Source organism: Penicillium cataractarum, assembly GCF_028827025.1.
Source record: "Penicillium cataractarum strain IBT 29864 chromosome Unknown utg000001l, whole genome shotgun sequence".
Taxonomy (NCBI): Eukaryota; Fungi; Ascomycota; class Eurotiomycetes; order Eurotiales; family Aspergillaceae; genus Penicillium; species Penicillium cataractarum.
In genome coordinates, this window is record NW_026622737.1 from 5,094,919 (window position 1) to 5,114,835 (window position 19,917).

General features: G+C 49.3%; 7 protein-coding genes across 7 annotated transcripts; 5 read left to right on the forward strand and 2 right to left on the reverse strand.

Annotated features, from left to right (window-relative positions):
• Positions 1 to 15: 15 nt before the first annotated feature.
• Positions 16 to 688, forward strand: N7496_001799 (peptide alpha-N-acetyltransferase MAK3; the record flags this gene model as incomplete). Its single annotated transcript, XM_056694730.1, has 2 exons — positions 16 to 366; positions 443 to 688. 2 exons carry the CDS (start codon positions 16 to 18, stop codon positions 686 to 688), a joined length of 597 nt encoding a protein of 198 aa, XP_056561459.1.
• Positions 689 to 1,980: 1,292 nt separating this feature from the next.
• N7496_001800 (seipin co-factor family protein) lies at positions 1,981 to 2,718 on the forward strand (the record flags this gene model as incomplete). Its single annotated transcript, XM_056694731.1, has 1 exon — positions 1,981 to 2,718. The coding sequence occupies one exon, from the start codon at positions 1,981 to 1,983 to the stop codon at positions 2,716 to 2,718; it is 738 nt and encodes a 245-aa protein (XP_056561460.1).
• A 4,500-nt stretch (positions 2,719 to 7,218) lies between these two features.
• On the forward strand, positions 7,219 to 9,772 carry N7496_001801 (Ras GTPase activating protein IRA2; the record flags this gene model as incomplete). Its single annotated transcript, XM_056694732.1, has 4 exons — positions 7,219 to 7,432; positions 7,504 to 7,637; positions 7,705 to 9,547; positions 9,612 to 9,772. The coding sequence occupies 4 exons, from the start codon at positions 7,219 to 7,221 to the stop codon at positions 9,770 to 9,772; spliced, it is 2,352 nt and encodes a 783-aa protein (XP_056561461.1).
• A 1,798-nt stretch (positions 9,773 to 11,570) lies between these two features.
• Positions 11,571 to 12,832, forward strand: N7496_001802 (SEC14 family lipid-binding protein; the record flags this gene model as incomplete). The annotated part of the gene is made up of 3 exons (XM_056694733.1): positions 11,571 to 11,791; positions 11,976 to 12,099; positions 12,191 to 12,832. Coding segments are annotated over 3 exons (987 nt in total), but the record flags the coding sequence as incomplete, so codon positions are not given.
• A 741-nt stretch (positions 12,833 to 13,573) lies between these two features.
• Positions 13,574 to 14,578, reverse strand: N7496_001803 (uncharacterized protein; the record flags this gene model as incomplete). Its single annotated transcript, XM_056694734.1, has 2 exons — positions 13,574 to 14,236; positions 14,402 to 14,578. 2 exons carry the CDS (start codon positions 14,576 to 14,578, stop codon positions 13,574 to 13,576), a joined length of 840 nt encoding a protein of 279 aa, XP_056561463.1.
• A 450-nt stretch (positions 14,579 to 15,028) lies between these two features.
• Positions 15,029 to 16,552, forward strand: N7496_001804 (uncharacterized protein; the record flags this gene model as incomplete). Its single annotated transcript, XM_056694735.1, has 2 exons — positions 15,029 to 16,105; positions 16,172 to 16,552. 2 exons carry the CDS (start codon positions 15,029 to 15,031, stop codon positions 16,550 to 16,552), a joined length of 1,458 nt encoding a protein of 485 aa, XP_056561464.1.
• Positions 16,553 to 17,839: 1,287 nt separating this feature from the next.
• On the reverse strand, positions 17,840 to 19,575 carry N7496_001805 (CAZyme family AA1; the record flags this gene model as incomplete). The annotated part of the gene is made up of 2 exons (XM_056694736.1): positions 17,840 to 18,642; positions 18,696 to 19,575. The coding sequence occupies 2 exons, from the start codon at positions 19,573 to 19,575 to the stop codon at positions 17,840 to 17,842; spliced, it is 1,683 nt and encodes a 560-aa protein (XP_056561465.1).
• Between the last annotated feature and the right edge of the window lie 342 nt (positions 19,576 to 19,917).

The following is a 19,917-nucleotide window of genomic DNA, read 5'->3' on the forward strand; positions in this document are numbered from 1 at the left end:
CATAACACTGCGGCAATGACCCAAGATGCCCCCTCCGACTTGCGCTACGTGCGGTACGACAGCGCCCGCGAGAATGAATACGTCGCCGCCATGCGCCAGCTGATCTCCAAAGACCTATCCGAACCATACAGTATCTACGTCTACCGTTACTTCCTCTACCAATGGGGGGACCTGTGTTTCCTAGCAATGGATGACAAGGACGAGATGGTCGGTGTGGTGGTGTCAAAGCTGGAGCCGCATCGCGGTGGCCCACTACGAGGGTATATCGCCATGCTGGCCGTGCGCGAGGAATACCGGGGGCGGGGAATTGCGACTAAATTGGTTCGTATGGCCATTGACGCAATGACCGAGAGGAATGCGGATGAGGTATGTGTTTGTCCAGGCGAGTATGAGATCTCTCGCGAGTCTAGCTTTGCTCACCGTTTCGTGTGTTCGTGTGCAGATCGTCCTCGAAACTGAAATCACCAATACCGCCGCAATGAAACTCTACGAGCGACTGGGCTTTTTACGGAGCAAGCGACTACACCGATATTATCTAAACGGCAACTCTGCCTACCGGCTCGTTCTATATCTTAGGGAAGGGGTTGGCTCGATTCGAACGTCGTTTGACCCGTATGGTCTACCTCCACCTCCGCCTATGGATCAGTCATACCAAACTCCCACAGCCACACAAGGGAATGGGAGTTGAGCTCTCTGCACTGCACCTGATCGCATATCCCCATGGCGAAGGGAGGCCCGATCATGATAACTTGATGGGAAACGACATACATGAATGAATAGACTTGCACTTGCACCTGGAATCGGCGTCTAGGTCTGATAGCGAATAGCATCATCAAAGCAAAATTAAAAGAGAGAGGAAATTACCTCCATCTTCCTACGAAGCAATATTCTATCTGTTGGAAGTAACTGGAATGCGGAATAACTGCACCTAGTACCATGCATATATCTCGACAAGGTACACCAATTCGGCAGTATCAGAGGAAATCCACGAGCCTATGTGCGGAAATGCCCGTCCACCATTGCTTATGGAAAGAACTGCTTAGACCCAGGAAGTTGTATGACAGGTCAGGATGAAGTAGAAGCGCCAGCATCACCTACATCCAAAGATTTGCGTGTCAACTCGACTACAAAGGTCGATTAAGGTCAACTTAGCTTTGTCGAAAATGTCACAAGAACCTTTATCCCTGTCAGTTATTTTGTAATAAGTAGTCTCGTCTGTTCATCATGGCTCGGTGGCCTTATCCTTGGTGGCACCATAAATGTGTCAACGGCAATATGACATTTTTGTAGCACCTGAGCTGGATTTCAGTTCTTACACTGAAAGAACGCATCTCAGAAATACTTCTCTACTAAAAAGATTTAGATTTCCGAGGACTTTATATGCGCGTCTCTCCTGGGCTCTGAACCTTGGCAAAGTGATAGTTTATGTTACTTTGATAAGATTCGTTCGATGTACGATATCGCAACCTCCAACTAGAGAAGTAGCTCAATACAGTACCATGTAGTACCATTCGACCTACCATAAGATGACAGGAAACAATATCGAGATCATACATGGAATACCTGGTAAAAGGAGCAGCTTGAACCTGGAATACTTAAGCACAGACTGATGCCCGCTTTTCTCACGATCTTTATCAGGAGGCAGTAGCTAACCAGCCCTATCAGCTTCGTAGTATCAATTCCGTAGACTTTAATTGGTGTGCAACTCTCCTTGCAGATTTGATTTCATCCAGTTTGGTTGCACTGAAGGTGAACAGATGCCAGAAATTAATATAATTGATCAAGTTTGCTTCGCGCCCCCTACGTCATCGTCTCCATCGCCCGGTGCATCTTGATATACAAAACAAGCAACACATACCTTCAACAGCTTTAATTATTGACGACCAACCTGATAGAGAACCTTTCTTCCCTCCAACTTTCCCTAAATTAATTTTACTTATTGCTTGCTACTATTCCCAAGCAACTTCCTCTACACACACAATGTCTCTCGACCCAGTTACCAGCGGTGTAGGCCGCGGCCTACCCGTCAACAAAGTCACCGAAACAGCCACCGACACAGTCCAATCAACCACCCAAAAGCCCATCCAACAAGTCACAGAAACAACCAAACCCCTGACCGACCCGATCATGCCAGGCGAATTCCCTTCCGATGACGGACCCCGCAACGACACCGACCAACCTCCACCCGAGATCAACTTCCGCGGCCTCTGGGCCGGAATAACCCACTGGTTCGCATCGATGATACCCCAAGCCTTTGACGGGTTCGAGTGGCTGATAACCTGGCTCGTGAACCGGTACCTACCACCGCCAAAACAGGCGATGATGTACGAGGAGGCTCTGAAACGGCCTATTGCGTCCACGTTTCTGGTGTGTCAGGCGATATGCTGTGGTGTGCCGCTGTTAGTGTTTTTGGTTGGGGTGGTTATCTTTGCGATTATTGCGGTGTTGTTGTGGGCTGTTCTGGCGTTGTTGATTCTTGGGCCGATTTTGATTGTTGCGAGTATGATGGGGGTTTCGCTTTGGGGGTGGGGATGGGTTTTGTATGGATTGCTTAAGTGGGTGGATCGGAGGTTTTTGGGTGGGATGATTGCGCGCTTTTGGTTGCCGAAGACGCAGGGGACAGAGAAGGAGAAGGAGGAGAAGGAGAAGAATGGCGGGGAGAAAGGGCAGGGTGAGATGGAGACGGAGACGGAGGTGGATGGGAAGAAGGATAATTGAGGTAGTGTCCAGTCAGAGTTTGTTTCTTTGGGGTTTGGATGAAATTGTTACATGAACAGTTATGATGATGGAAGGTTAGTTTGGACTTGCCTACTTCTTGCTTTCTTACCTCTCATATTCAGATGATATACGAGATATGATGAATATAATTCCTAGCGTATGGCGTGTGATGTACTCCATATAAAATATAGATATCACACACGAGACCAAGGATGATCTACTTCTCCATCAAGAGATTCCAACGGCGGCAGAGTCACCTGATGAATACACACTTTCCTACCTATTCATGATCAAGTCCATGCAACCTCATCATCAGCCGGCCACTATCATCTCTTTACGACCGCTCCAGACTCGACTCTCCTCCCAGCACAGACCAACCTAGGTCGAGTATGTGGCTATGTGCTGCAGTCAGCCGATAGGCAACTTGGCGAATTTCGCATGGACCATTCCCCGCTAGACAAGAATGCAAGGTTCGACGGCGGGCAGTTAGTAAATTGCACTTTCATGGCGATCTTCTTCAACCGGTTGGGGAGACTCCTAAAGCGGTATATCTTTGAGTCGATCTTACGGGAGCCCGCTTATTATCCGTCAGAGACCATGTCATACTGTAATCATTGATATGGAGACTCGAGGAAAAGGGGCAGAAACATGAATGAAGAATACTGCGGTAGAAAAGAAAGTACTGTAACTACTCGCTACAGTGCTCATGGGTAAACCTTTTCGTAAAGTTACTGATCGCAATCTCTGCGCATTAGATATCAAGTGTAGACCAGCATAAATGATGTACAACATGCCAACTACTCCGCACATGATTCGACTCTTCCTAAACAAGACTAGAAGAATGTGCGGCACGGCAGTTCCCGGGCATTCCAATTGAGGGGGTTTCTATCATTTTATCAGTTATTACTATACTCCATATCTACTCCGTACTCCGTGCAGTAAGCTGCAACTGATCTGCGACGGCTCTTGGCGCGTTTCATGACAGACGGGATGGGATGCACGTTGGCCCGTGTGGGATCGATGATCAGCCGAGCTGCGAGGGTCGGGGGTGGGTATTGCATGCATTAAAACTCGCGGACATTCATGATTAGTTCAGTATTGCGTGTATATAAGCCTCGTTTAGATGATCGTTTGGTTCTATCTGTGACCCTTCAGGATTAGGTATCGGGTGCAGAAGAGAAATTTCATTTCCTGAGATGATGACCTTCATGGTTTTTTATTAATATTTACTATTGCGCCTATCATGCTATTTCCCTGCCGTTCCATTAATCTCCCTACTTATTAGTATAGTAGTACGTGCGCTACATATATCATATACCTCGTACTATTATTCACAATAGAGTACTCCGTACCATCCTTGCCATCCTTATGAGTACCTCCTACCACCGCCACCCCCAAAAATGTGTCGAGTACGAAAGAATGGACCGTTCCTGCTAGGCACCTCCATGTCTCACGCAACACGGATAGCTGCACTGCATTAGAACGGTCCTGCGATCAGGGGGCAGCATGACATGTAGGACAAGTCGGATCATGCAGCAAGTCCATCATCCAGTGTTCATCCTGGCACTGCGGAGAGGGGGGGAAAGGAACTCTGAACTCTCAAGGATGGCTCCATCCCGAGGATAAGGTCCCACTTTAGGGGATCCACTCATGCAGTTTACCCCTGACCAGCCCCCCCGAAGCACTGACCAAGTCAAAAGCAAGTGAACGTAGAGGAAGGGGGCCAAAAGAAAAGCAGGAAAAGAGCAAAAAAAGCAAGAGAAGACAAAAAAAGCAACGAGGAGACAGGTGGTCTAGGATACACCCCCGCATGCGACTCATGCGACTAATGTGTCTATTAGGGTTAGTGTGGGATGAAGAGGGTTGGTGTTTTTGAGCTTGGGACGCCAAAAGGTCATGACGGAGTAGACTACGTGGGTTTATTGAACTGAAATCGCTATCCGAGTCACGCTACTTCACTGGTGTGAGGTAAAAAGTGCAACTTTCTGACTTTCAGGTTGAAAATGATCATGTGGAGGAAAACAGGTATATGCTACTGAATTGGCTTTGGGAAGTTAACCATGTTTTGTTCTTTCTTTGATGCCACGTTGGTTCTGGTCTCGAGGGATTGGACATCTATATTTCTTTGTTTCTACAGGTACGGAGTATAGTAACGCAATCAATGATGAAAGCGGACCACAGACCGCAACGATGTCGGATGGACGAGCCGGAAGGTCTGCCAATCCGGCTGAGATCCGCTAGGAGCCTTGCAGCTGAGACATCCCGTTGATAGCGTCGAACGATTGCAGCACCTGCAACAGTCCAGTGTTGTGGATGGAGGAAGCCAAGTGGAGTTGGTGTTTCTTTTTTTGGTCCTCGATTCAAAGTTAGTTTGATCATGGACTCCGGATATTCAAAAGCAGCCTTTGCAGTCCGTGGAGGAAGACAGAGGGTTACGTAGACCGACAGAAACAATATTATAACTTTGGTTAAATCAAGAAATTATAAATCTAGAGGACCAATTATGAAGTCACGTTTCGAGGAGCTAGGATCTCGTCCTGCCGACCATGGATAATTTCCATCCGCCACTCTGTACAGTAGTATACACATTGCGATTTTCATAGAATCTTGTAATTGAGATCAAACTAGCCCCTCCCCTTTTCCCTTTCCAACCCGTGTCAAAATCAATCTGAAACTGGGTATTATTTCCAGCTAGACATTACTTTGTAACCATTTCAGAGCGGGGGGAGGGGCAATACATTCCAAATATCGGATCACTCTATGCTCCATGCTCCGTTCATCCTACTAACTCGTTAGGTTGAAGCATGTCGGAATGCAAGAAAAGCATCCATCCATCCCACATGGAGGTCTCGTGGACAGCGTCCCGCTAGTCGCAGTTTTGAAAAGAGGCTCTTGACTGGTCAGCTTCTGTAGACTCCCCCACTTGGTCACTCGGCGGGAAGTCAGTGCGGCCCCGTTCTCCTCCCCCATTCTTGCTTCGGATGCAGGTACCGCGAGCAGTGGGCCATTCAGAGAAAGAGACCCGTGTAGCTTTTGGAGCATTGCCATGGTCCCCGAGGGTGGGTTGACGTCAAGACTATTGAGTTGTCAAGTACGAATGGGGAGGTTAACAAGAGAGGGTCGGCTTCTGCCTTCGACGGGACTCCGGAGGAAGTTCGGAAGACGGCAGTTGGGGGCGTGAACTGGAACAGGGACGGGATTTTGAGAGTGGAGCAGTTTGGACGAGGAGTGGATGAAGATTATCAATCATGATAGGGTGTAAGAACTGCCTCAGATAGCTACGAGTCGTGCATGTCGAGTATGTACATCATAGAAGGAGACTACTTCTTCTTATGGAAGATAAGTACGGAGGACTGTACTGAAGTATTGTAGTGTACGTCAGTAGCCTTATAGAGAGTCATGCACTAGGAAAAATTAAGATCTACTTTGACAGGGCGTGCACGATGATTACGAAATTAAAATCAAGATTATAATAGTATATACTTCCTCATCAGGTTTACGTAGTAATCATAATCATCATCATAGTAATTTGTATGGGGTGGACTGGGATTTGGGTGTGGCAAAAGGCAATGCAATCTTTGGGACCGGGTCAGGGGAAGAATAACATCGGTAGATAATAATGCATAGTAGTAGAATACTGGAGAGTACAGTAGTTCGTAGCTGTGGCGAAAAAAAAACAAGGTCCCTGGGTTAGTTCTGGGTGCATTGGTCCAGGGGTAATAACAGAAAAGAAAAAAAGGCGACAGTTCACTCGAAGAAGGTTCCCCTTGCATAAAGAGGAAAAGTATGCTTCCCTCCTCTACGAGTCGACCGTTTTGACAGGAGATTATCATTCGATGAATTAGACCGAATAGATTATTAGACAGAATAATAGTTCGATAATTAATTTGATCAAGAACCCTGACTGGAATTATAATCGACTCCCCCTCCTGCTCCACCGCTTTATCCACCAGCGCGTTTCTCTTTTTTCCCCAGGCCCTAACTAGTTCGTTCACGAAAAAGATTAATCCCCCTCTCCCCCTCTTCTTCTTAGTAGGGACTCTCTCTTTCTCTTCTTCCTGCTCTCTGCATTCCCCCCCCCTCCTTTGAACTCTACCTTCATCGATTCCTGTTGGGCATCGTTATCTTCGCCTAATTCTGCCCTCGGGCCCGCGCCAATTGAGTTGTTTCTCTCGTCCGCCCGATTTTCCCGCTCCCTTTTCCGTGGTCTGCGACGAATCCCCTCTACCAACCTCTTTTTACTCTTCTCCCTGCTGGGTGTGCGCCTTACTGTCTCTACGCTGGGGATAGATTCAGAGGTAGGCGCCTGCACATTCCTGTTTGCTGCTCCCCCCGTGGTCGGGGCTAGTCAGCTTGGTCGATATATACTCATCCCCCCTATTTTCTGAAGACTGCCGCGCGAATCGACTTTCCCAATCATCGCAGTCCTCTCTGCGGTGTAGTCGACTTCGCCTTTCGATCTCCCTCCCCCCCTAAACCGGCACGTCGCCCAATCCCACAATGTCCGTTGCGACCATGCTTCAACCAGCATCGAGAATCTCCCGAGCCTCCTCCTCCTCGTCCTCCTCGTTTCAGCCCGTCGCACGACAGAACACCATGTCGTCGCACGATACTAGGTCAATCCGCCAATCCAAGCGGATGTCGGTCACCGCTCTCTACCTGTCCATGTCCGCAAAGGATCGGGATTTGGAAATTTCGGATGACCTGGCACGAGGTACGCGATGGCCGTTTCCCCCTATGGTATTTATGATTGGTGAGTGTTGTGGTACTGACTCCCAGAACCAGCCCAGAAATATCTTCGCGAACTCAAGACCAAGATTTCGTCGCAGTCGAAGAAGAACTTCGTCTTGGAGAAGGATGTTCGATACCTAGATTCGCGGATTGCGCTGTTGATTCAGAACCGAATGGCGCTAGAAGAGGTAAGAGAGTGATGCGAATGGGGGGGATCTTCAACGTCATGTCACTCACACAGCTCTCTTTTTCTAGCAAAACGAAGTCGCCAGCCACCTGGATGATACGGCCGATCCACAAGAGGGATTCTTCCCCAATGACGAACGAACTCAGAAATACGGCAACCTCCTCTTCCTTCTACAGTCCGAACCTCGTCACATCGCCCACCTGTGCCGTCTGGTCTCCATGGCCGAGATCGATTCGCTCCTCCAGACCGTCATGTTCACCATTTACGGAAACCAGTACGAGAGTCGTGAAGAGCATCTGCTACTCACCATGTTCCAATCCGTCCTCACCTACCAGTTCGATAACACTCCCGAGTACTCCTCCCTCCTGCGCCAGAACACCCCCGTCTCCCGTATGATGACTACGTACACTCGCCGTGGTCCCGGTCAGAGCTACCTCAAGCAAGTTCTTGCCGATCGCATCAACTCTTTGATTGAGCTGCGCGACGTCGATCTGGAGATCAACCCGTTGAAGGTGTACGAGAGCATGGTGAAGCAAATCGAGGAGGAAACTGGCTCACTTCCCGACTACCTGGCCCGATCCGTGACCGCCGAGGATGCTGCCGACAACAAGCAGGTTCAGGCCATTATTGCCCCTCGCTTGAAGATGTTGACCGATATTGCCAATGGGTTCTTGACCACCATTATCGAGTCGGTTGACGAGGCGCCGTATGGCATTCGCTGGATTTGCAAGCAGATCCGTAGTCTGTCGCGTCGCAAGTATCCCGATGCCCAGGATCAGACTATTTGCACTCTGATCGGCGGTTTCTTCTTCCTTCGTTTCATCAACCCCGCCATCGTCACCCCTCGCTCTTACATGCTGATCGACGCTACTCCGACCGACAAGCCTCGTCGTACCCTGACTCTCATTGCCAAGATGCTTCAGAACTTGGCCAACAAGCCTTCATATGCCAAGGAGCCTTACATGGCCAGTCTGCAGCCTTTCATTGAGGAGAACAAGGAGCGAGTGAACAAGTTCCTTCTCGACCTGTGCGAAGTTCAGGACTTTTATGAGAGTCTGGAGATGGACAACTACGTGGCTCTGTCGAAGCGTGATCTCGAACTTCAGATCACTCTCAACGAAATGTACGCTACCCACGCTCTTCTGGAGAAGCACAGCCTGGCCCTCGCCCAGGACCACAACTCGCATCTCTCCCTGCTGTTGCAGGAGCTCGGTGCCGCCCCGCCCCAGGTCCCCCGCAAGGAGAACCGTACCATCACAGTTCCCCTGTTCAGCCGATGGGAGACTGCTCTTGATGATTTGACTGCTGCTCTGGACATTACCCAAGAAGAGGTGTTCTTTATGGAGGCCAAGTCGACTTTTGTCCAGATCCTCCGTTCCCTTCCCCCCAACTCCTCGGTCGCTCGCCGCCCCCTGCGCCTGGATCGTATCGCCGAGGCGGCTGCCACTCTTAAGAACGACGCCGTGATGGTGCGAAAGGGTATTCGTACTATGGAGCTGTTGAGTCAATTGCAGGATATGGGTGTGATTGATCGCTCCGATGAGTTCAGCCTGCTCCGGGACGAAGTCGAACAGGAACTTGTTCATCTCGGCTCCCTCAAGCAGAATGTGCTCGAGGAAACTCGGAAACTCGAGGAGGTGTTTGCGACAATCCGTGACCATAACGCTTACCTGGTCGGCCAGCTGGAGACTTACAAGTCCTATCTCCACAACGTGCGTAGCCAGTCCGAGGGCAAGTCGCGGAAACAGCAAAAGCATCAGGAACTGGGACCGTACAAGTTTACGCACCAGCAGTTGGAGAAGGAAGGTGTCATTCGGCGGAGTAATGTGCCGGAGAACCGCCGGGCCAACATTTACTTCATGTTCAAGAGTCCGCTCCCTGGCACCTTTGTCATCAGTCTTCATTACAAGGGTAAGTCACGTTGCTTGGGAGTCATTCGATTTGTCCAGGTATGCTAACCAATTGTTCGATTTAGGCCGCGCCCGTGGATTGTTGGAGCTTGACCTCAAGCTCGACGACCTTCTCGAGATGCAAAAGGACAACCTGGAGGACCTTGATCTGGAATACGTCCAGTTCAATGTTACCAAGGTGCTCGCCCTTTTGAACAAACGATTTGCACGCAAGAAGGGGTGGTAAAGGTAGACACGTTTTGCATAACTTTGCCTGAACTGTCCACGAAACTCCCCCCTTATGATTGATGAGATTGAGCACGAAGGAGAAGCATTACTGTCTTTCGAACCTCCTCCGTGACTTGGATAAGGTGGGCCTCGCTTTGTGCCACCTAATACTCTTTTTTATGATCTTGATGGACACGGACCTGTCCGTAATATACATATACCCGTCCGTCTTCGGCCTCACAGAACGATGGACTGGACCGATGCACTTGCCATGACTTGATTGTGCCCGTCTACCGGCCCAGCTCTATACTCTCCCATCGACGAGCTGGGCACGAGTGGCGCACGTGTCTCGTGTGAATGTGAATTTGATTATGTGAATGGTGTCGATACACGAACATAGCTGATGGAGGATGATCACCGTGGGAATCCGCTGGCTCGGGGACTCATTGGCGATTGGATTGATCGGATGATCGGATGATTGAAATATTTCAGATCTGCTTATTATTTTCTTTTGTGTCTTGTGGTGGATTTTTTGGTGGCAAGTTATACCCAGCGCATAGTTCTTGTTCTTGTGTTTTTTTGCCATTGGCTCTGCTTTTGTTTTGTTATATTGTCGATTTGGCCAGGGGTCTGTCTTTTAATCCTGTCTGGAGCATTTTTTTGACTGCCTCTTTTTGGAATCTTCTATCACCGTTCGTGCCCATTGGTTTACCGGGCCTCGTTGCGCTGTGTATAATAATCCCTGCTCATTGCTGTGCGGTTGTCTGTTGAGTTAAATACCCGATTGTGCCTGTTATTCCCCTGCCTGTACAGAGTCGAGCCATTGGTCGTTAATAGTCATCGCGAATTTACTCGGGCTTTTATGATTGGGGTTTTACTAATTGATCTTTATCCCAACAACTCCGTACTGTGTAGATTGTACATATCAGAGGACCTGGACACGACTGACGTCGAATTTGCAGTGACTCTAATTCGTAAGTGCCGATGATCTCGTATTGCTCGGATCGCTTTAGTTAGCTCGACTTAGCATGAACTAAGAATTAGTTTGTGAGTTAGTCCTTGTTGTCCTAGCGTCTGGTCTTATAAGTGGATTCACTCGACACCGCCTCATGCCTCATGCCCCTCTTCTTGGGACTTTTCGGATTTTTTGGCCAGTGGTGAGAATTATTTTCTATAGAAATTAATTGGGTGTCACCTAGCAGGCTATAATGGTCACTAACAGCCCCGTGATGAAGCAGAGAAGCACCCAAGATGGCCATTGCTCCGTCCTGGACACACAGCCACTCACTATATAACACACTATGAAATGCCCCACGTACCCCCTATATGGCTTGTGTTTAAGGCGTAGGATTTTCCTTTTTTTTCTCCAGTCATAAGGAACTCGGGGGAATGACAGCTGGTCGATGGGCCTAACATACAACCCAAATCCATCCAATGTACATATTAGGCCAACCCCCTTAAGATGGAATTGACTATATTTGTCACCTCATAGATTGAGTCCAGAGACTCCTTGCCATAAGTAAATGAAATAGTCCTCCATAACTCCGTACAAATAAAAATAAATGCCATGGAAACCTTAGCGTCACTGTTTACGCAGCAAATCAAGCCGATCTCCCAGTCGCGCCGTTTTTAAACCTCGAGGTGGCCACAATCCCGCCTTCCACCCACTCTCCACTCTCCGCGAACAATCTCTCCTTGTTTCTTTGCCCCCCTCCTCCTCCTCCTTTTCTCCTAAACTCCCTCCTCCTTCTCCCTTCCACCTCCCCCCTATTTAATTTCTCTCCTACATCCATTCACAATGGCGGCCACCGAGCAGAAGCTCCCCCACCGACCCCAAGTACGACAACTACGATTACCCGACCACCGCGCCGGAGAAGCAAGATGGCCACCCCGGCCACACCACCCCGGAACAGGATGCGCAGGTTCACCAGTTGCGGACGATGCTCGAGCAGCTCGGTTACACGGAGCGATTGGATACTCTGACTCTGCTGCGATTCCTGCGTGCCCGCAAGTTCGATGTTGAGGCGTCCAAGGCTATGTATGTTGTTTTCTTGCCCTGAAGTTGGGGACTGTGATGCGGGCGGAGAGGGGGGGATCGGGCACTGTTCTTGGAGAGAAATTCCCAAGGACTTTGCTTGAATACCGGATTTTGTCTCGCTGTTTCGTCATCGTTCGTGTCTTTGGTATGATTGGTTCTAATTCGTGTCTTTCGTGGCGGATAGGTTCGTGAACTGTGAGGAGTGGCGCAAGAAGTTTGGCACCGATGACCTGCCCAAGACCTTCGAGTACCCCGAGAAGCCCGACGTGTTCAAGTTCTACCCTCAATACTACCACAAGACCGACAAGGTAGGTTTCTTTCGGGTTGTGGCGAAGTCGTTGCTACAACGGCCCCTGCTTCAAGAAAATACCAGACTGACCACCCCCGCCTTACTTGCAGGATGGCCGCCCCGTCTACATCGAGAAGCTGGGCAAGATCGACCTGAATGAAATGTACAAGATCACCACCGGCGAGCGCATGCTGCAGAACCTGGTCACCGAGTACGAGAAGCTGGCCGACCCCCGTCTGCCCGCCTGCTCCCGCAAGGCCGGCAAGCTCCTCGAGACTTGCTGCACCATCATGGACTTGAAGGGCGTTGGCATCACTAGCATCCCCTCCGTCTACGGCTACGTCCGCCAGGCCTCCGAGATCTCCCAGAACTACTACCCCGAGCGCCTGGGCAAGCTGTACCTGATCAACGCCCCCTGGGGTTTCAGCAGCGTCTTCTCCGTCGTCAAGGGCTTCCTCGACCCCGTCACCGTGAACAAGATCCACGTCCTCGGCTCCGGTTACCAGAAGGAGCTCCTCGCCCAGGTCCCCGCCGAGAACCTCCCCGTCGAGTTCGGTGGTTCCTGCAAGTGCGAGGGCGGCTGCGAGTTGTCCGATATGGGTCCCTGGCAGGAGTCTGAGTGGGCTCGTCCTCCCGCGTGGGCCACCGCTGCTCCTAAGAAGGAGGGCGAGGAGGCTGTCATTCAGAACGAGGATCCCGGCCTCGAGAAGAAGGATGCTGAGGGTCAGGAGGGTGCCCAGGCCAGCGCTTAAGCGTGAGTTGGGGGATCTGGGAAAGCAAAGCAATTCAAAGCAATTTATAGAGAACGTTTTTTATTTTTTTTTCATCATCCATTCGCTTCGCCTCGCATTCGTCCGGAGCATGTTCAGTCTTGCTCTACTACTGAACCACCCCATCGTTCAATCTCTCATCCTCTCCCCCTCTGCCCCTTGTTCGTACCGAGACATTCGAATACGCCCTTTTGGATATGAAATAGAAAAGAGAGAAAGAGAGAAAGACAATCCCCCAGACTGGCGAGATTGTGAATGGGAAGATCTGGTCTATGAGCGATGTGCAATCTAATCTGTCGTTTCTAAGGATCAACTGGAAGAAAAAAACATGTTTCTATTTGATATCCCCGAATTTCTGGTCTATGTTTAATTGCAATATATTGTCTCAATACAGTTTCGTCTATCGAGTTCTTGCTGTAGTGTATGCTGTTTCCTAGCTAGTTTCCGTTTCTTATTATCTATCTATATCTGATAGAATCGGGTCAGAGAGGAATGCTAGGGTCATGCGAAAAGGAAGTCTTCAATGAAATGATAGCTCAACGAGCGTAAAGTAAGAACATAAACAAATAAGTGAGTGGTATCATAAGTCCTCAATTCCAAACCTGACACCAAAACGCCTCGCCCTCCATCAAAAACAAAAGAACGAATCCAGCCATAATCCACTCCAATCATAATCCGACATAACCGTCCCATCCAAAATTTGGGACAGAAATAGACATGCCCTCACATCCTCTCCACAACCTCAGCTGCCCGCCCTGCCCTCTCAGCCTTCCCCACCGTCGTCGCCAACGCATTCCCCTCAGAGCCAGCTTGCCCTCCCCCCTCACTATCCCCTTCACCCTGCAATCGCTGCAGCGTCCGTAACGCATTCTCGTATACCTCGGCCATATCCCCGTTCCGCCAGCGATCGACTTCTTCGTCCGTGCCGAGCGGGACGTCGATTTTCCACGCTGGATTGGGACGGGCTCGACGGGGCCGCTGGCGTTTCGTAGATGCCGCTCCGGATTCGGTGTCTACATCCATAGCATCGGGGTTTGTGTTCTGCGTGTCGTCTGGACCCTCTGCACCATAATTCTCATCCTCGTTCTCGTCCTGGCGGTCGTCTTCCTCCTTGCTCTCCTCTTCGATTAACCCCGCCAACTGAGCTGCGTAAGCCTTGGCTGCTTTCCGGGGCGCTTCGCGACGTAATTGGGCGACGGTCGTCGTGAGGGATTCTAGTTGGGCGTAGAGAGTGCTTACGCGCGAGGCGAGGTCTGAGTCAAAGGGTTCGTATTCGACTGTTTCTGGTGCGGTGAAGGCTGAGGGGAAGGGGAAGGCGGGTGATGAGGAGTCTAGTCCGTTGATGCTGATTGAGGACGAGGCTGTTGTGAATGTGCGGGTTATGTACTGTGTTGGGACGTGGTGTTAGCTCTTTGTACTTGGTCTTTTGTTCGTTGTAGATGTATGGATGTAGATGGGGAGGTTGTATGGTGTTTAAGCCGAGGTAGATATATTCGAGTATCGCCTTGAATGGCTTGAGTTGCTTGATTTGGAGAGGGATGTCAATCTCACCTCGTCAACCAATTCCCGCACGCGCTCGCGCATCGGGTCTGGCTTGTCATCGTTCGTTGCGGAAGGGGGTAGATTCAGGTCCAATTTTTGCCGGGAAAGCGCGACCGTGTTGGCGTATAAATAGGTGAAATCAGCTGGAGATTGTAGCTCGACTTTGCGGTAGTGTGGTGCAGCCATGATGGTGGTTGTGGTGGTTGATAGAGTGTTAGTGGGGGGGTTGATTGGATTTGTTGATGAGACGCGTTTGGAGGAGAGTCTTGGCGGTCAAGTTGCCCAGGAAAAAGGTTTCTGCAGAGTCCCCGCAAACGATGTCATCGATGGAACTGCGCCTCGTTTCGAGGAGCTCTCCTTTTGGGACTCGTTTCTTGAATTGACCTCTAGGGCCATTTTGTTGGTCATTCATTCTTTTTTAATCTTCCTACTTAATCTCTTCTTTTTGCTTATCGCCGACTCTAATCCATTATTGAGCGCCCGTTTAACTTCCAACTGGTGGTGGAGTGATGCGACCAACGTCATGATAATGCTCTTAGCCCAAGTCCATCGACCTGTTTAACCTTACCACCAGCTTTAATACACCTGGGAGAATAGTCTCGAGGAATATTCAATCACAACCATCTGATTATCCCCATGGAGAATCCCACTGGCATTTCCCTCGTGGATAACACGGTCCCTTCGCAACAGCCCACCAGCGGCGAATCCTCACGGCAGCCCTCCGCGCTCGGTCGCCAAACCAGCTTAACAAAACACCTCAGTCGAGCATCCGTATCTGGCCAACTCGCAAAGAGGAAATATGCCAAATGGCAACCGGAAAGACTCGGTTTGACGTCCGACACGGAGCAGTCGTTGAGCAGAGAATCATCGCGGGCACGAGGATCCATCTCGGCAGCAAGCTCCGGAGGTCCAGCAAGTCGACAATCTTCACGTCAGAGGAATGGCACACTCAGTACTTCAGGCGCAGGCGCCTCGGAAATCGACACGGCCGATTTTGCTCCCTTGCGAACTCTAACCACTACCACCGAGGGTCTCACCCAAGCACCCACTGCCACCGATGAACCCAAGATCCTCTCCGAACTAGACATTCTCTACGAAAACCAGCGCGGCTGGTTCTTCTTCGGCATCCCTCTTTACTCGCATAGCTCCCTCCTCAACTTCGACCCCTCCGCCTGGATGACCCAAGATAAGCGCGCAAGCGCCGTGAATATCACCAATGCACAAGTCCCAGATCCAAGCTGGGAATGGGCCTGGCGCACCTGGTACGTCGACATGTCCGGCGATGTCGATGAGCAAGGGTGGCAGTATGCCTTTTCATTTTCTTCATCTCAATGGCACGGCACGCACCCCTGGTTTCACTCTTTCGTCCGGCGACGTCGCTGGGTGCGTCTTCGGACGAAGATCTCCGAGAGGCGACACCGTGGTCGTTCAGATTTTGAAAGAGCGCATATGCTGAATGAGGATTATTTTACAATCCATTCGTCCAAGGTGCGCAGCCGTGAGCAGAGTGTTGCCGGGTTGTCCAGGGTTGAGTCGGGGTTTTTGAGCCGCGTTGGCTCGAAGGTAGAAGAGGAGACGCATATGGAGGAAATTGGAGATATCCCGAGTCTGTTACATGCGTTGAAGCAGACATCCATCGATCGAGAAAGGATCGATGCGTTGAAGAAGTTTATTGAGGAGGGTGGTGAGGAATTATATTATTTGAACGACAAGGTAAGAACAGCATTTGATGTGGACATTCTAAGCATAATGCTGATTACATTTTTTTTTGTTTTGCAGATCCAGGAGATCATGCCAATGTTCCTCTTCCAAGCCTCCCGCTGGCAATTCATTTCCTATCTCACAAAAACAATCGACGATCTCACCCAACAACTCTCAGACCCCAACAATGAAGACAACGATAAGATTGAACGCAAACGAGACAATCTTGTTCGTGCAGCCGAGTCCGGGAAAAGTCATATCACGGGCCCAGATGTCTTCACAGATACTTATGGTGAATCGGCAACGGGTCTACTGGATTTGACTCCCGTATCAAGACATGATACATTATTGTCAATGCGTGCCCAGATGACCGATGAGCCGTTGCATGTATTGAGGACGAAAGAAATCAAGGGCATTCCGAAGGCGGCAGAGGTTGGCAGGGAAGATCATATTTATTAACGCTCTCCCTTGGCCTGTGAAGGGTAAAGAGGTGTACAATTACTACTATTCAGCGTTTTCATCTACTCACATTGAACTATATTAATCTAAGGCCGGATGTTGGTGCGAAGGCCATACAATATCAAAGATGTAGTACGTACTGCTAGCAGTAAGAAGCTAGCCGTGTATACCTTCGATACCGTGGGGTCCAGATATCGAGTCATAATAGGTGACTGAAGACCAAGTATGGGTTATGGTTAACATTAAATGCCAGGTTATAAAATCCCTTTCCGCAAGAACCACCTCATCAAACCATATACTTCACTTCAAACCCTCTCCTCCAACCAACCCACCCCCTGTAGCCTAGTCGCTAACCGTAACTCACCCTGGGTGCTGCCAGACCGCGCCCCTTACACAGGGTATCAGGTTTACGGGGCTAGTTCCCCTGGCGTCTTGGGGCGGATCTTCGGAGATGCTTACTCGACGTACCTTGTTGGATTGATTCCTCGCTGTGGGGCCTAATAAATGGTACTTGGGTCTGAGCTTGAACTTTCGGGTTTAACTGGGACTCCTTTTAGTATTTTTGACTGTTGGTGGTGATATTATTCGTGCTTTTGTGTTAAGGGTGTGAGACAGCTAGGGCATGCGGATGATGCTATTCAGGCCCGGATTCTGGGAAGTGAGTAGGAACATCAAATTTGGGGTCCTGGGTTGAATCATGCTTTGGGCAAATGGTTTATTTTAACTTGTTTTTCTCTTTGGGCATGGCTTTTTCTACTTATTATCAGCGGCAGCTCTACCTATTCTTGTCTGTCCTTGTCCTTCCCGTTCACCAGGTTAAAACTATCTGACCATCTATCAAAGCCAGTTTATAGGTTCGGTTTTATAGACTTTTGATTCCTAGGGCCAACTTTGCTACCACCTCTATGCTGTAGGTCTGCCGATTTTTCGTGTTTCGTGATGCACCCCGGCGCTTATTCACCTCCTGCATCTCTCGGCAACGAGAACCTAGGCTGTATATAGTGTTGATTGTATGCCCAATCAATTGTCGGTCAGACACAACCACCCTCGCTGGTCAGCTCTTATTAATGTCTATTATTGCTCTACATAAAGCAGTCTCCTCCCTCCGGTGGCTGGACTAGTCCATACAAGTTCTTTTAGATCAATAGTGCGCCCAATCTCAGCCACTTCACATTAAATATCGGCTACCCAACTAGGCCAAGGCGCTCAAATTAGGTATTGATTTATCAAAAGCAGAACATTGAAATCAACAAAACGCCCAGAATAACCCTCCAAAATTTACGCCGATCAAATACCCGAATCATCCTGCTCGACTCCAACCGCCGAGTCATATGCCGTCCAAGCTGCACAGTTCTGTTCTAGGGATGGATAATCAATCAAATCCTTAATCTCATCATAACGCTCAATAAACTGCAAAGCAAAGCCTTCCGAGGTGTGCCACCCAATATGACAATGCATCAACCATGCGCCGGGATTATCCGTTTCAAAGGCGATAAGTAAATATCCCGAGCTCTCCAGCATTGCGGTATCTCTCCGCGGAGGATTCGCATGAGATAAAGTCTTACCATCCCAAGGATTTACTCCCTGCGCTAGAATGAAGAAATCATGACCATGCAAGTGGATCGGATGCGCGACGGGGATTGAAGTATTGATGAACAAGTAAACCCATTCATTAGGATTTGGAACTTGAATAACGCCACTCGAGGCCGAGAAGTTTGTCGCGTCATTATAGATTTGGAGCAATGTCGGATCTTCCCACGCTACCTGCATAGTTGTGCTGTTCAAGTACCAGCGGAACAGATTCTGTGCATTTGTTTTGACAATCACATCTTCCATGGACTGCCAGTTTGCAGCAGAAACTGATTTTGATACAACCGGAACCAGATCGCTCGGACTTTCATCGACGCAGCCATCGTCAAAATGAGTGGCATTCGTTTCAGGTATTCCTACCTGGGTGTGGTAGTGAAGAATACCCTTAATGTTGTTGACGTTGTCATTCTCTGAGCATTGAGTCTGCGGCACTGCACGAATCCAAAAGTCTCGAGCCACAGATGCCTGATCGGCGGTGACGATCACGTCATATCGCTGGCCTGCAGATTGAAACTTAGTTATGGCTTGTAAGCATGGAAGTACTTTCACTTACCCATCCCAATGTTGACGAACTTTGTCCTATAAGGCTTGATCGGCACGAGGTCCATGGCAATAACAGTCAATGTATGATCATCAATCATAAACTTCCAGTGTGTATCAATGGCAGCATTGACGAGTCTTAGACGATATGATTCCCCTTTATTGGCTCTCATCGTGAACCTTGATCCAGTGGAATTGTACACATTGGTTCCATTAATCAACCCAGTGTCAAGTGTTGGAGGGCCCTTGGTTTGAGCATAAGTAAATAGCTCGTCCGCCGTTTGATGGCACCAATCATTGAGGAATAAAACACCCTTATCAACATCGTAATTGGAGCTAGCAGGCCCATTGATAATGATTCCTCCAAAGACTCCCTCCCAAGCCTGAAGTCCAATATGCGAGTGCCACCAAGAAGTGCCATATTGAACAGCTCGCCATTTATAAGTCACCGATGACCCGGGGGCAGTGGGACACTGGGTGATGGAAACGACACCGTCATTCCCATTGGTATAGTTTTGACGAATACCATGCCAGTGGATGCTTGTTCCATTTTTTGATTCATCCAGGTGGTTTGTGACATGCACAATTACCTCGTCGCCCCAATCGGCATATATTGTGGGCCCGGGAATTGTCCCATTGACCGCCATTGCTGGGCGTGAAACACCGTCTGGGGCAACAGTGACTTCGTCAATAGAAAACCAATATTCACGAATGACACCCGTATTAGGAACAGTGGTCGTGTAATCGGTGTTGATGTTATAATCACACCACTTCTTCCGGGTGTGGGCCGTGTTTCCTGTACATTTTTTGGAGTTGCGAGCCTCAAGGCCAGGAATGATGAAGGCAGCAGTCCTCAACACGAATACAAAAAGAATGGTGTATAGAAACTTCATGATAGCTGTCTACCCGAAGTAGGTATAAAGAAGGAGTATATAACGAGCGTCTATGAATCCCGAAGGTCTGAACCACAACGCCGACGGGGCTATCAAGGGCAATTTAAGAGAATTTCTACTCTATAATCTAGATCCAATGACTCTACAGCTAACTATGGCTCTATATTTCCCTCATTAGCGAATCTCGGGTCAGGCTGTCTATAATTGAGAACTATAGTGCATCAACGAGGCCGCCCGTGGTGGACCATTCTTCCCCTCATTCAGCCACGCTAGTCTAGGATGCAGATGATATCAAGGCACTAAAATCATAAGACCTCGCAGAATGAAGTCAAGGGCGTATAT